Source organism: Mirounga angustirostris, unplaced genomic scaffold, assembly GCF_029215605.1.
Source record: "Mirounga angustirostris isolate CCGP_5_RB_7025 unplaced genomic scaffold, mMirAng1.0.hap1 SCAF_4, whole genome shotgun sequence".
In the NCBI taxonomy this organism is placed as follows: domain Eukaryota; kingdom Metazoa; phylum Chordata; class Mammalia; order Carnivora; family Phocidae; genus Mirounga; species Mirounga angustirostris.
Genome location: NW_026991712.1, coordinates 157,536,328 through 157,551,937, shown reverse-complemented (window position 1 = coordinate 157,551,937; position 15,610 = coordinate 157,536,328). Strand labels below are relative to the sequence as shown.

Sequence of the window (15,610 nt, the reverse complement as noted above, 5' to 3'; positions counted from 1 at the left end):
AAGCAGAAAGTGATACCCCACATTCCCCCCTCCATGGGATATACGTGACATTCCTCAGGCACTCCTGGCTGCCCTTAAACAAAGGAAAGGAAAAAGAAATAGTTAACTTAGAGATCACAATCCTGCAAGACATGAGTCTCCCTCAGTTTACAAATGTCTTAGCAATTTACAGGAACAAAGCATTTCTATCAATAACCTAGCTTCCAGAAGGAAATGTAGATACCATTAAATGTCCTTATAACCTGCAGCCCATTGACAGATATTTGAAGTGGGCAGAGTGTAATGTTACTCCAGGAAGTTCCCAACTATCATGTTAATGCCTTGCCAGGAGGAAAAACCACCTTAACTTGACAATGGCAAGGCCTCTGGGATCCAGTGAGTCTTCTTTAACATAGGAAAATCCTTTTGAAATATCCCTTTTCCTTACCTCTCTTAACTCCCAAGTATATTATCAGTCACTCCTCTCACAACCCCGGGGCAGCAGCTCTTTCTGCCCACAGGTCCTGTCCCCTTGCTTTAATAAACCACCATTTTGCACCAAAGACATCTCAAGAATTTTTTCTTGGTCGTCAGCCCACCGAACCTCACCTATATTCCAAACCACTATTCCCTCCCTCCACACACTAGAACAGCCACAGTGACCTCCTTGTTGTTTCTCAAGATCCCAGGTATGTTTCTACCTTGGAGCCTTTGCACTTGTGGGATTTCCAGGGCCTACAGAGCTGACAATCCACTTACATTTATATATAAAGAAACTATGGCCAGAAAAATTAAACATCTAAATTATAACACAGTAACTGTAAAACTAGGTCTCCTAACTTCCTAAGTTCTATTTCCCCTAAACTTGGAATTAATAAAAGTGACACCTCATGACTTTGTAACATGACTTGGTTTTGCTCATAATTTTACTATGTTCTTAAACAGAAGAACTCTGGATGATTAAATGCTGCTAAAATATAACACAATCTACAGGGGGTTTTTTGGTTTTGTTTTTAGAGTTTCTATTTCCTACCACTGGCGGCATCCCAGGAGCATTATTTACTACTTAGAATCCTTTCAAAGCACCTTACCTTGCCAAGCATACAAGAGAAACACAGTAAACATGTGCCCTCACTATCCATAAGCAACAGTTACATACAACCATTTCAACTTTTTCTACAACAATACTAAATTTGTCCACTTATTTTAAAACCCTGAATGAGGCACTTAGGCAAACCCTAACCAGTGACCAGGAAGGGTCTCTTTCAATTACAAGAAACAATATACTCAAAAAGATGCACCTTCGGTCTACTAATTTAACAGTTGTGCGCCCATACACACCTTGAAGAGACAAGATTTTTTAAAGGATTTCCTGGATTGGATCCAATTTAAGAAATAAGTCAAAGGCTATGAAAATGCAAGAGGCTACAAAAAACAAAGGGTGCACACAGATCTGAAAACACACACATACACTACACCAACAGAAAAGACATGTAGCAACCACATTCCCCTCTGCGTTCCTTTCTACCCTGTTTACTACAAACACGTCTACCTCTCCACCTGATTTTGTTTTGTTTTGTTTTGTTTTCAGCTGAGGACCATGATTTGGCTTTGTGCAGGACAGGCCAGAAGTGCAGAAAAGGTAATGCCCCCAGCAGCAGCATCATTCAATGAGGGGGAAGAGCTGACAGATAGATAGATAGCTTGCTGCCCAGAGTTCTAAACCACCTCCCAGCATTTCCCAATTTGACTGAGCCAGTCCACACAGATAAGCGACTTGATAATTGCCCCACTTTCCTAGTATCACCCCTCAAACTACCTCTACTCAATTTCTTGTCTACTTAAAGAGCTCAAATCATGACAGGGATCTTCTTTTCTCAAAAAGAATGTCTCCTGGAAGAGACAGGAAATCTTCCTTTAGCACAACAGTCCTCAAATTTTTTGATCTCAGAACTCCTTTGCACTATTAAAAGTTACTGAGGTTCCCAAAGAGCTTTTATTTATGTGACATATCTATTTTTATTTACCTATTAGAATTTTAAACTGAGACAAAATTTATTAATTCATTTAAAACAGTGACACACTGCATGTTAACATAAATACTGTTTTGTATGAAAAATATAGTCTCAAAAAAAAAAAAAACAATGAGAAGAATGGCATTATTTTACATTTTTAAACAAATTGCTTTAATGCTTTGCTTAACAGAAGACCTCTGCATTCAATCTATGGCAAAATCACAGGTCATGTAACCTCTGAAAAATTACGAGTAAAAAAGGTAAAGAACATCTTAGTATTATGAACACAATTTTCACCCCATGGACCCCCTGAATGGGCCTCACACTGCTTTAGCATAACAGATTCCTATAAGCAAAGATGATTTAAGTGGGGGGGAGGGGACAATCAAAGAATGAACAGAGAAGAATATGTTTCTGTGATTATCAACATGATAAAAGAGATAAACTGTACTAATGTGAAGCACTCATTCTTTCAAGCACTTTTTTTTTTTTAACAAAGAACTGCTTAAAACCTGAGTTCCCTTTTCTATTCCTTACCATTCAGTTCCCTTGTGATGAGGGAACAGAAGGCAAGCTGAGGACAAAGCAGAAGCTGACATCCCACAACCTCCCCCCACCATGGGATATATGTGACATTCCTCAGGCACCCCTGGCTGCCCTAAAGGAAAAACAAATAGTTAACTTATAGAGATAACAATCCTACAAGACAAGAGTCTCCCTCAGTTTACTTATAAAAGCCTTAGCAATAGCTTCCAGAAGGGAACGTAAATACAATTAAATGTCTTTGTAACCTGCAGCCCATCTACAGATACTTGAAATGGGCAAGAGTGTAATGTTCCTCCAGGAAGTTCCCAACTATCTTAATGTTAATACCTTACTAGAAGGGTAAACAACCTTAACTAGACAATGGCAAGCCCACCCCCCATCCTGTGAGTCTTTAGCATATGAAAGTTCTTTAGAAACATCCCTTTTCCTTACCTCCCCCAATCCCACAGTATATAATCAGCCATCCCTCAACCCCAGTACAGCAGCTCTTTCTGCCCAGGGTCCTGTCCCCATGCTTTAATAAACCATTTTGCACCAAAGACCTCTCAAGAATTCTTTCTTAGTCGTCGGCTCCGGACTCCACCCCACTGAACCTCAACCTATAGTCCAAAACCCCATCACTTGGAATAGTTTCAGTTTTCCAGTCTTCAAAAAAATCTCCGTAGGTAATACCCAGCTAATTTTGCTTTTTTCTACCCTCAGCAGCTTCCAGTAGACAGGGCACTTTTCAATATATTCTTTGGTTGAACTGAACAAGCAAAACCAAATTAAAAAGCAAAATAAATGCAAAAGGTTAAAGAGAAATTAATCGGTATAAAAACAAATAGGACAGAAAAAATGAAATGGCGGGGCATACACGCATGCGAGTGGGGGGTGCGGGGGGTGCAGAGGGAGAGGGACAAGATGACTCCATGCTGAGCCCAAGGTAGGACTCAATCTCATGATCCTGAGATCATGACCTGAGCTGAAATTAAGAGTCGGATGCTCAGGGCGCCTGGGTGGCTCAGTTGGTTAAGCAACTGCCTTTGGCTCAGGTCATGATCCTGGAGTCCCAGGATCGAGTCCCACATTGGGCTCCCTGCTCAGCAGGGGGTCTGCTTCTCCCTCTGATCCTCTTCCCTCTCGTGCTCTCTGTCTCTCATTCTCTCTTTCTCAAATAAATAAATAAAATCTTTAAAAAAAAAAAAAAAGACTCAGATGCTCAACCACCTGTGCCACCGAGGTGCCCCTTTGGGCACTTTTTTTTTAAATGACTAGGCTTGTACATGTAATTCCCCCTCACTCTTTCACATTGCCAATCATCCTCATCTGCCTTATTTCATTTAACAGACCTCACTGAAACATCAGTTCTCTGCTATATGGGCCCAAAGTTCTCAAGACCCTCATCTTTAGAGTGACCACATAATTTATCCTCCAAATGCTATTTTGAGAATGAATAGGGAACTATTAATTATGCTGAGACAGCAAGCAATATTATGAATTATGTTTAGATTTCCTGCTTAACTAAGAGCTTCACAAGGAAAGAGTCTGTCTTGCCTACCTCTATTCCTCCAATACTTCGCTCTATGCTTAAAATGTAAAAGGTATGTGCTCGCTCTCTCAATGAAGAGCATGAATAATGCAAATTAATTTAAAAGAGGAAAAACTCATCCAGATAAAATGAACTGCTCTGTTCTCTCCCAAATCCTGATACTATTTCACCCCATATCGTATCCTTGATCATGACCTCTTATCTCATGCCTCCCTATCCAAAACCCCTCCAATCAGAATATAAACTTCAGGAGAGCAGAGAATGTTTTGTTAAATGATGTTTCCCCAGCACCTAAAGCAGTGCCTAAAGCTCAGTGAATGCTGCCTTATCTTGCCTTGCCTATCTCTACCTGAAAGCCAAGGCACAGAACCCCTATGAAACCATCCCAGATAGTCCCAGTAAAACAATGTCTCCTTCCTCTGCATACAGTAATCTGTCATACCTTTTTTATAATACTTTCTATACATACTTTGACCTTGTGCTAGAATTCTGTGTTTTATCGTGTTTCATTTTTCTTGGTATACTGCATAGAATTTTAGCACAATGCCTGACACACAGTATCTAGAAAACAAAGATGTGTCAAATGAAACTGGTAAAATGGCAGCATTTCACACAATTATGAGTACATATTAAGAGACCAGATACCATGCTAATGCTAATTTTCTAGAGAACTTACTTATTCATGCATATATCCCTAGCCCAGGCCATTGTCATTTCACAATGGCAGTTCCATCTACTCAGCATTGAGGGGGTTCAGAACAAGCCATCCCAGAACATGCCACTTTGGCATGAGGATTATTCTGAGCTGAAGGCAAGTAAGATCCAGTAGACTGAGGAAAAACTTTTTACCACCTCCTCCTCAACTGCCCAAAAGAATTTAGAAAGGGGCCTATACCAGGAAGAAAGTTATTACCAGAGATAACTTTTTATATCTGACTTATCTGCATGGCAGGACATTTATTTACCAAACACTTGCTCTTCTCCCACCTTCCTGTAAATTGCCTTCTTCTCTAAAGCCCCAGACCCACATCCCTTGCCTTAGCTCATGATGGTATATAAGCCTCAAATGCCTGGCTGTCACTGAGTCTCATATCTTTGTGGGACTCCCATATGTACATATGTAATTAAATTTGGTTTTCTCCTATTAATCTGCCTTTTTATTATGGGGGAGGGGGAGTCTCAGCCAACAACCTAGAAGGGTAGAGGGAAAGTTATTTTTCTCCCCTACAGCATCTTCCTCTTGCAAGGAGTATTTTATAAAGAGAAGTATCTTTCTTAACTGTTTTGATTCCTTTCTCAACACTACAGGCTATCAAATCAAAGTTAACTTCCTTGATCCCAAGGCTTTAGGCTTTCTACTCCTTATCTAAATGTCCACACCCTAGCCTAAACTCTTCACTATAGTTAAAAAGGTTCTCAATTATGCCCACCCGTACTTCTTGCCCCGTCAACCCTGCACACCGTTTTCTCCAAGTGGAACAACATCCTTTACCATTTCTATCCAAAAAATTTACATGCCAAGTTTCACTCCTCTTCCCAGAGGCTTTCTGAGGGCAGCATTATCTATTCTGAGTCACTTTAGTTATCCTTGCCTGGTCTAATAGACTTATCAGTTAGTACTTGTTCTGTCATTTATAATCATGTATGTGTGTTTGTCTCTGTGTGTGTACATATATCAACTTTATATATACATATGTTCAATGTGGGGGTTCTCTTCTAAAATCATGGACCATTAGCTGACAAGATATGTATATATACAAAGAAATCTGATGCAGTGTTGTGATTTTCAACATAGCAAATACTAATGGTAGGAAAGGACAGTTGTAAACAATATAAACTCTAAAGGCAGACTACCTAGGTTCATAATGCTACCTGGTACTTATTGTCCTTACTACCCTTTGACAACTTACTTAACATCCATACCTATCAGCTTCATTATTTGAAGTTACTATAAAAATTACATGAGTTAATATACATAAATTCTTTAAAAACCATCTGGGGGTGCTTGGGTCGTTCAGTCAGTTAAGTGTCTCACTCTGGCTCAGGTCATGATCTCAGGGTCCCGGGATCAAGACCTGGGATCAAGCCCCATGTTGGGCTCTGTGCTCAGCAGGGAGTATGCTTGTCCCTCTCCCTCTACCTGCTCATGTGTGTGCTCGCTCTCAAATAAAGAAATAAAATCTTTAAAAAAAATAAAAATAAAAAGCATCTGGCACATAAACTCAATATAATTATCTATTATTATTATAATTTTGTCTTAGCACAGATTACTATAAAAAATTACCATAAACTAGGTGGCTTATCAACAACTGAAATGTATTTCTCACAGTTCTAGAGGCAGGAACTCCAAGATCATGGTGCCAACATGGTCAGGTTCTGGTGAGAAGCCTGTTAAAGGTATCCTCACTGGTTTCTCACATGGTGCAAAGAGAGTTAGCTAGCTCTGTGGCCTATTCTTCTAAGGGCACTAATCCCATTCATGAGGACTACATTCTTTTGACCTAATTACCTCCCAAAGGGCCCACACCTCCAAATACTGTCACACTGAAATTAGGGTTTCAAACATATGGATTTTGGGGGGGACACAAACATTCAGTTCAAAGCAGCTGTTAAGACTTCTATCCTCTCGGGGCGCCTGGGTGGCTCAGTTGGTTAAGTGACTGCTTTCGGCTCAGGTCATGATCCTGGAGTCCCTGGATGGAGTCCCTGGATCGAGTCCCGCATCAGGCTCCCTGCTCGGCAGGGAGCCTGCTTCTCCCTCTGACCCTCCCCCCTCTCATGTGCTCTCTCTCTCTCATTCTCTCTGTCTCAAATAAATAAATAAAATCTTTAAAAAAAAAAGACTTCTATCCTCTCACTTTAAAATTAAGGATACTGAAACTCAAAACAAAAAACAATTTGCCAAAGTCACAAGAACAAGTAACCTGTAAAGCCAGAAGAGAAACAAAGGACTCCTAGTAAAGGAGCGTATTCATTTCACCATGCTAAACTTGATTTAATAATATTTTTAAGTCTGCAGGTCCATTTTATGATAAAGAAAAAGTGGTAAGAAGATGAAAGAAGTAAGAAAAAGGGAAATGAGAGACGTTTATATATGCAAGAATTAAGAAAAGAAAGGAATGCTGTAATGATCAAGACACAACATGGGCTTATGTTCATGTAAATGGAAGGGCCAAGGAGGTGATCCAGAGAAATTACAAATATTAAGTTGGAGATAACTATCTCGCTTTATTTTTCGTTAACTATCACGCTTTATTTTTTATTTAGGACATAAAGATATGGTTACTTTCATTTTTAAAAATCCATTCTCTTTAGCAGTTTAGAAAGCCAATTCTGTTCCTCTCAAAGCTCATCTCTCTTCAAAAATGTGTAAAATATTTTGATTTTTCACATAGAATTCTCATGTTTACACATGGGGAAAAATTACAAATTTCAGAAATTTAATAAACTTTCAAGAATGTCAACATATTTACCATCTACATTTTAAAAACTTTTAAAAGTTTAGGGGCGCCTGGCTGGCTCAGTCAGTAGAGCATGTGACTCAATCTCAGGGTTGTGAGTTTGAGCACCACGCTGGGTGTGTAAAAATTAGTTTAAAAAATAAAAATAGGGGTGCCTGGGTGATTCAGGTCATGATCTCAAGAGTCGTGAGATCGAGCCCTGTGAGGCTCGCGCTGGGCAGGGAATCTGCTAAAGATTCTGTCTCTGCCTCTCCCTCTGTCCCTCCCCCCTTGCTCACTCGCGCTCTCTCTCACGCTCTCAAATAAATAAATAAATAAATAATAAAATCTTTTTAAAAGTTTCAATTTATGGGCCATGTTTAGTTTTTGAGAAAACTTTAACATATAAATATCATATTCAGAACCATCACTATTTGACTATCTTATGCTTTTCCTTAGATAAAACCCAATGGTCATTTAAAATACAAACTGTTCTAATAAAAATACTACTACCTCCCCTCAACTCCCAAAAACACCGCTAAATGAAAAAATAGACATAACTAGTTTGTCAGAGCAAGAAATTATGCTTTGTATGAAGACTATCTTTTAGAGCAACCAATACACAGCTCAGGTGAAAATAATTATCAATAGTATTAAACAAAAGACTGGCTCTTTTATGGAACTATACTACAAAGGTAAGTTGTTGAAGCTTTTACATGCTTTTTAACTTAAAATGAAGTTAAAAAGATAAACAGTAGAAAATATAGAAAATATGTGTCCAAAATATACACTGAAGAACACATGCTTTGTATGTAAAACATACTTCTGTAATTTGAATCCTTTACTTCTATAAACTTCCACTGTAAAACGGACAATATGGTCTTCAGGAAAAAAAGGACTCTCAAAAATAGAGTGATCGCTCTAAGAACTATGAAACAAGGTAACCATAAAATTCAGGGCTGATATCCAAAAGAAATGCACAGTTGTCGACCCAACTACCAATTCAAATTTCCAAAAATAATTCAAGTTCCAGGAACTTCAGAAGAAGAGAACAAATGGGAGAGAAGGCCACAATTCCTCAGCCTTCCAAGATATACATCCTTGTTGATGCTCTGGGTTAACAATGTGGATAGCTCTCCCCTTCCTTCAAATTCTGGCAACAGAAGCTAAATGTTTTGTACTCCGTTATCTTCACACAATTAAAGCCCAAGTGCTATGTCTCCTTTAAAAGGCAGAAGTTGGAGGGCAGGAACTGAGGTTCATTCCCTCTCAAACCATTACATATGGTTTACATACATACATTACACACATAGCTCATCAACATCTCAGTCTTAAAACTTACCAGAAAACCATCCCACCAATACTAAACTTTAATTTCTTTTTTAAGATTTTGTTTATTTATTTGACAGAGAGAGAACACACAAGCAGGGGAGCAGCAGAGGGAGAAGGAGAAGCAGGCTCTCCAATGAGCAGGGAGCCCGACATGGGCCTCGATCCTAGGACCCTGGGATCATGACCTGAGCTGAAGGCAGATGCTTAACCGAGTGAGCCACCCAGGCGCCCCTAAACTTTAATTTCTTAAACATTGGTATGTATAAAACCAAAAGGTGTTCTGGCCTAAAAGTTCACCTCTAATTCTATAGCTTGATAACTGGAATATTGAATTCCTTCTGCTGGCTCCATAAATCTGCCTCACTAAATCCCACTGTTGCTATACTTCATGAGCTTACCTGACCCCAACTTAAACCCAGCTTAAGGTCCTTATCTTTGAGATCGGGAAGTTTTATCTCACTACCAAGAACAGGCAGAAGACAAATTTATTTGACCAAATGATTACCCAGTTTCTTTTATCTTATTCCCCTTGCCCTAATTTATTCTGCAAACATTTACTGATACTTACTATAAGCTGTGAAAAATACTAACACTGGAGATACAAATATATTTTCTCAGCTCTTAAGGGATCACAGTCCAGCGAAGGAGACAAATATAGAGACAAATAATTTCTACAAAGTGTGAGAAATTCTATAAAAGAACTTTGTAAAAGTTCTACAAGAACAAAAATAAAGATGTGAGGAAAAGTTTCACAATGTAGTTAAGGTTTGAAATGAGTCTTAAAGAAGAGCAGGGTAGAATGGTATGTATATGTGTTTTAGTTGAGATGATGAAAATACAGAATGGGGAAAGCTGAAAGGTAAAATTAATGTCTGATGACCGCCAAAGTGTTGACCAAGTCTATTCCAAAAAATAACTGAGGATATCAACTAGAGCTCCTTTTCTCTTTCATTCTTATAAATTAATTTTAACCATAAATTCACAAGAATGATCTTACAAGCAACACTTACACATAGGACTTGGTATAAAAATTACTACATGGCTGGAAGCAGGAAAAAGTATTGTGAAGACAATCAGGAAAATTCAATGTAATTAGACTGATTATCTGCAGTGAAAGGGATAGCTTTGTTACATAAAACCTGTCCTCAATGTTGTAGATACACAGGAAAGAATACCAAATTAAAATTTAAGAGATCTGGATTCAAGTCTCAGTTAGACAGGAGCTGTGCCCTAATTATAAAACAAACTTTTTAATTAATTCCTAAACTACTTACCTCACTCAAGGAGTTATTAAGATCAAATAAAATGAGTCTGAAAGTGCTCTGAAGAAACAGAAATGCTAAACAAATAAAATACTACCTTCATTAAGGTTGTACTTATATTAGAAATGAACTTTAAAAATCTATATTGCTGACATAAATTCTATCATACTAAATTTGCGATAAAGAGCTTTTTACCCGTTCTACAGATCGTGCTCTCTTCTTTGGCCGAGTAGGCAGTGCATCTTCCTTCGGATTGGTGTCTATTGCCCAGTAGGACCCCTAAAGATAAAAAAAAGAAATTATATTAACAGTATATTACAGCAACTCTACACCATTAAGAATGGATTTTTATAATCCTCTGCTCCAGTAGCAAATGTTCTGCAGACACAACAGTGGAAAAGTAGCATGAGAAAATACACTAGGCTTTGCACTGAGAAAAGTAGTTTATATGAGGAAAAAAAGTCCATTTACAACTAGATTAAAAAAGAAAAAAAAAATCACAATCTGAAGTAGTGAGGTCCAAGAACTTCTGCCACAGCCAAAGTAAAGTGCAGTGACCAACTGAACACACTTTTAAAATATATACTGATTTTTAATTGGACATATATGATAACTACAACAGCACAGGACATTCAAGGTTAATAGAGTTTTATGTATAAAGATACTATAGTTTCTATACTCTGGGACCTCACAAATCTAAATGGTAAGTGAAACAATTTATAAAGACAAACTGCTTGAACACATATTATATAATAAATGCATCCTGGGAAGCAATGGTCTGTAAATAAATCTTTTATTGCTTATTCTGTCACAACTTTTTAACTATTTATCATCTCTTAGACACAAGTTCTCAGACCACTCATTTGAAAATACATATTTAGTACCTACTGTGTTCCAGGCACTCAAAAACTGTGACTCCTTTAAAAAATATTTGGAAAGTACAGATCATACCGTTTACACATTGTTATACAGATGAAGAAACCAAAGCTCAAAAAGAGAAGTGGTTTGTTCAACCAAGGGTATAAGAACCAGGACCAGAATCAAGGTCTTGCTTCCCTTCTCCCTCAATTTGTTTACACACACACACACATTCATTCTCTCTCTCTCTCTCTCTCTCTCTCAAGGAATGAAGGAGAGAATAAGAAAAGAAAAGAAGGAAGGGAGATATGCATCTCAGCTTCCCAGGCTCCTTTTCAGGCAGTATTTGACAATGAGGGGAAATACAGCACTCATCCATCAATCCTCAAACTTGTGTCCAATATGAATTATCTGCTTAGAGTTCTTTAAGCATACCACGTCCTTTCTCACACAGCTTTGCCTGCCCTACATGCTGATCTCACTGCCTATAATATCCACCCTATCACTAACAACCTCACATTCCACCTTCAAAATTTAGCTCAGATCTTATCTAAAGGTATCCTACCTCTGATCCTCCCACTGTCCTTAAGAATTCATCATTCTATCCCTCCATTAAGATCTCCATACATTTTATACATTTAGACTGTTGACTGCACTTAACATTTATAAACTTATTTGTAGGTCTATATCCTTTCTGGGCTGAGTTCCTTAACAGCAGAAACTCATTTCTATATCCACTGTGCCAGGCACAATGTCAGACACATAGCAAGTACTCAATAAACACTTGTTAAAATGGGAAGAAAAGCATTTGAACAAACTGTGCCAACAATGTTAAAGAGTACAGGGTATGATACCAGGCCTTCCCAGATCCTGGTCTATGCAAGTACCTGAACTTAGCACTCATTTCATCACCCAGCCATTACTGGAGGATTCTCCCATGATATCTTTTCAAAGTAGTCACTGTAGTTTCAGCTAATTAGTCTACCAGACCTGATGTAAACTTGCCAAGAACCATGTAAAATGTACATGGTACAGAAATTAAGCACTAAAAATAAAAAGTGATTTTATGAGTAGGTTCAGCTAGCAAGTTTCAAAATAAACAAAGGAGGAAAAAAGTTTTATACTCACTTGTTGCACAAGTTGAAAAATAAAGCAGGAAGAAAAAACCAACACTCATCAGATAATAGTTTAAAATCCACTGTTCACAGAAATGACAAATTCCAGTGTTTAGTGTTGTTTTCATGGGTGTATATTTGTATATTAATCTGGGGAAACTGCTCACTGTCCATACATCAGACTGACTTATTATTAAACATTTTAATAAAACTATAAAAAAGTATCTGTTCTTCCACACAAAATATGATTGGCTGTGGCTTGTCACAAATCTATCAACAACAAAGAAAATTATTGTTCATAAGCCTAACTATTCAGGATGTACTCACAAAACCCTAAATGCCCAAATGCAAATACAAACAGCTGAAATGATTCACAAAAGAAATTGTAAAATCTTCCACCTTAAGTAGCACTTGCTAACCTACTGTCTGAATTTCATCTGTGAAATCACAGGTTTAAATTAAATAACCTCAAAATTTCCCTTCACAAATCAAAACCACAAGATACCATTTCACACCCATTAGGAGGTCTATTACCAGAAAGTGTTGGCAAGGATGTGGACAAACTGGAGCCCCTGTACATCACTACTGGAATGTAAAACGGTACAGCCACGATGGAAAGTAAGTGGCAGTTCATCCAAAAATTAACACAGAATTTGCCATATGATCCATCAGTTCCACTTCTACATATATACCCAAAAGAATCAAAAGCAAGGACTTGAATGGATATTTGTATACTTATGTTCATAGTAATATTATTCACAATAGCTAAAACATAAAGCAATCCAAATTTCCATCAAGAGATGGATAAATAAAATGTGGGACATATATTCAATGGAATATTATTCAGGAAGTAAATTCTGGGGTGCCTGGGTCTCTCTCAGTCGGTTGTGTCTGCCCCTCCTCCAGCTCACATGCATACACGTGCTTGCTCACTGTCTCTCTAAAACAATCTTTTTAAAAAATAAATAAAAATATAAGGAAAGAAATTCTGACATATGTATGCTATAACATGAGTGAACCATGAAGACATCATGCTAAATGAAATAAGTCAATCTCGAAAAGACAAATATTATGTAATTCTACTTACATAAGGTACCTAGAGTAGTCAAAACCATAGACACAGAAAGTAGAATGGTGGCTGCCATGAGCTGGGGTATGAGAAGATAAGGAATTACTACTTAATGGGTATACAGTTTCAGTTTGGGAAGATGAAAAAGTTTTGGAGATGGATGGCGGTGGTGGTTGTACAACAATGTTAATGTCTTTAGTGCCACTGTACTATACACTTAAAAAATGGTTAAAATGGTAAATTTTATGTCCTGTATCTTACCACAAAGGGTCCCTTTCAGCTACCTTTAAAAAGCAGTTACTTTTGCTCTTCCTTATTAAATAATATTTCTCACAGAAACTGAACTGCCCAAATACAGTCTACCAACAAACATACATTCCATCCAATTTCTTCCCAGAGTAAGACCTACTACTCTAGGCTCATGTGCAGCAAGTAGGAAACGACAGTTTTTTGTTGTGTGGTTTTATTTTTAAAATCAACTTCATTGGAGTATGTATTTAAATTTTTAAGATTTTATTTATTTATTTAAGACAGAGAGACAGAGTGAGTGTGAGGGCACATTAAGAAGGGGGGAGGAGCAGAAGCAGGCTCCCCACTGAGCAGGGAGCCCAATGTGGGGCTCTGTGGGGCTCCATCCCAGGACTCTGGAATCATTACCTGAGCCAAAAGCAGATGTCCAACCAACTAAGCCACCCAGGCGCCCCTATTTTCACCCACGTTTTCTTCTAGATGTTTCGTAAAATAGTCTTAACCTTTTTGTTAAGGTCTCTGACTCACTTAGGGTTAACTGTCTGTATAAGGTAAGGATCAATATAAATTTTCCACCACCCACATATATAGCACCGCTCCTTGGAAAGACTATATCCTTTTCCCACTGAATTACACTGGCACCTCTATCAAAAATCAGCTGAATATATACATGGGTCTATTTCTGAACTTTATTCTCTTCCATTGATCTACATGTCTATCCTTATACCAATACCACTGTGTCTTGATTATTCTAGCTGTATAAAAAGCCTTGAAATCAGGCACTACAAGTCCTACAGCTTCGGTTTTCTTCAAAATTGTTTTGCCAATTCTAGGTCCTTTGCATTTCCACATAACATGAGAACCTGCTTGTCAGTTTCTTAAAAAAAAGTTTGCTAGGATTTTTATTGGGATTGCATTAACCCTATAAATTGATTTGGAGAAGACTGACATCCGACAATGAGTTCTCTATTCCACAAACCAATAAACACGCTATAGCTCTCCATTTACTTAGATCTTCTTTTATTCCTCTTAGTAATGTTTTAGTTTTCAGTGAAGAGGTCTGCATTTACTTTGTTAAAATGTATCCCTAAAGTATTTCATTGTTTTGCATGCTACTGCAAATGGAATTGCTTTTGTTAACCTGCACTGGTTCCTTGGTAGTTTAAAAAAATTATATTGACCTTGTATCTTGTGACTTTGCTAAACTCACTTATTAGTTCTAGGAGCTTTTCCACAGCTTCTTTAGGATTTTCTACATATGCAATAATGTTGTTTGCAAACAAAGACAGTTTCACTTAGTATTTTTCAACCTGTATGTCTTTTCTTCTTCTTGCATTACTCCACTGGCTTGGACCTCTACTAGAATGTTGCCTAACGGTGAATGCAAAAATCCTTGTTTTTTCTCAATCTCAGAAGCATTCAGTTTCTCATCATTAAATATGATGTAAATTGTTTTTGACAGATGCCTTGTTAATCAAATTAAGCAAATTCCTTTTTATTCCTAGCTTGCTAGATGAGTTTCAATTTTTTTTTCTACACTTAAGATATGATTTTTCTGTTTTATTCTACTACTTAGTGAGTTATACATATCAATTGGTTTTCTAATTTTAACCTGCACTGCGTTCCTGGGACAAACCCCACTTGATCACAACATATTCTCCTTTTCATATATCAATGAATTTAATTTGCTAATATTTTGTTAAAGATCTTTGGGTCTATGTTCACAAAGGATACTGGATAAGTTTTCTTATTATTTCTTTGCCTGACTTTGGTATCACAGTGATGCTGAATTCATGATATGAGCTGTAAACTGCTCCTTCATCCACTATTTTTTTTTTTTTTTTACTTTCTGGAAGATTGGCATTGCTTTTTCCTTAAATATTAAAGCTTCTGGTTTCATTGCTTTTGTTTGTTCATTTTCTATTTTATTGATTTCTAATTTTACCTTTATTGTTTCCTTCCACTTACTTTGGATTGAATTTGCTCTTATTTTCCTAACTTCTTAAGGTAAATGCTTACGTAACTGATTTCAGACCCTTCTGATTTTTCTAATTTAAAGCTGTAAGCTTCTTCCTAAACACTACATCCGCTGCATGTCACAGATTTTTATATATTCTGCTCTCATTACCAGTCAGTTCAAAATACTTTCTAATATCCTTATGATTTTGTCTTTGAACCCAGAGGTACTTTAGAAATGTATCATTTCATTTCTAG

General features: G+C 37.4%; 1 protein-coding gene across 7 annotated transcripts in view; it reads right to left on the bottom strand.

Moving 5' to 3' along the window:
• FOXJ3 (forkhead box J3) overlaps window positions 1-15,610 on the bottom strand; it is a 145,913-nt gene that overhangs the window by 52,456 nt on the left and 77,847 nt on the right. For all 7 annotated transcript variants that reach the window (XM_054512936.2, XM_045897944.3, XM_045897942.2 and 4 more), the window contains one exon: window positions 10,301-10,384. In XM_054512936.2, the coding sequence (XP_054368911.1) occupies window positions 10,301-10,384 (84 nt within the window). The remainder of the gene's footprint in view (window positions 1-10,300; window positions 10,385-15,610) is intronic.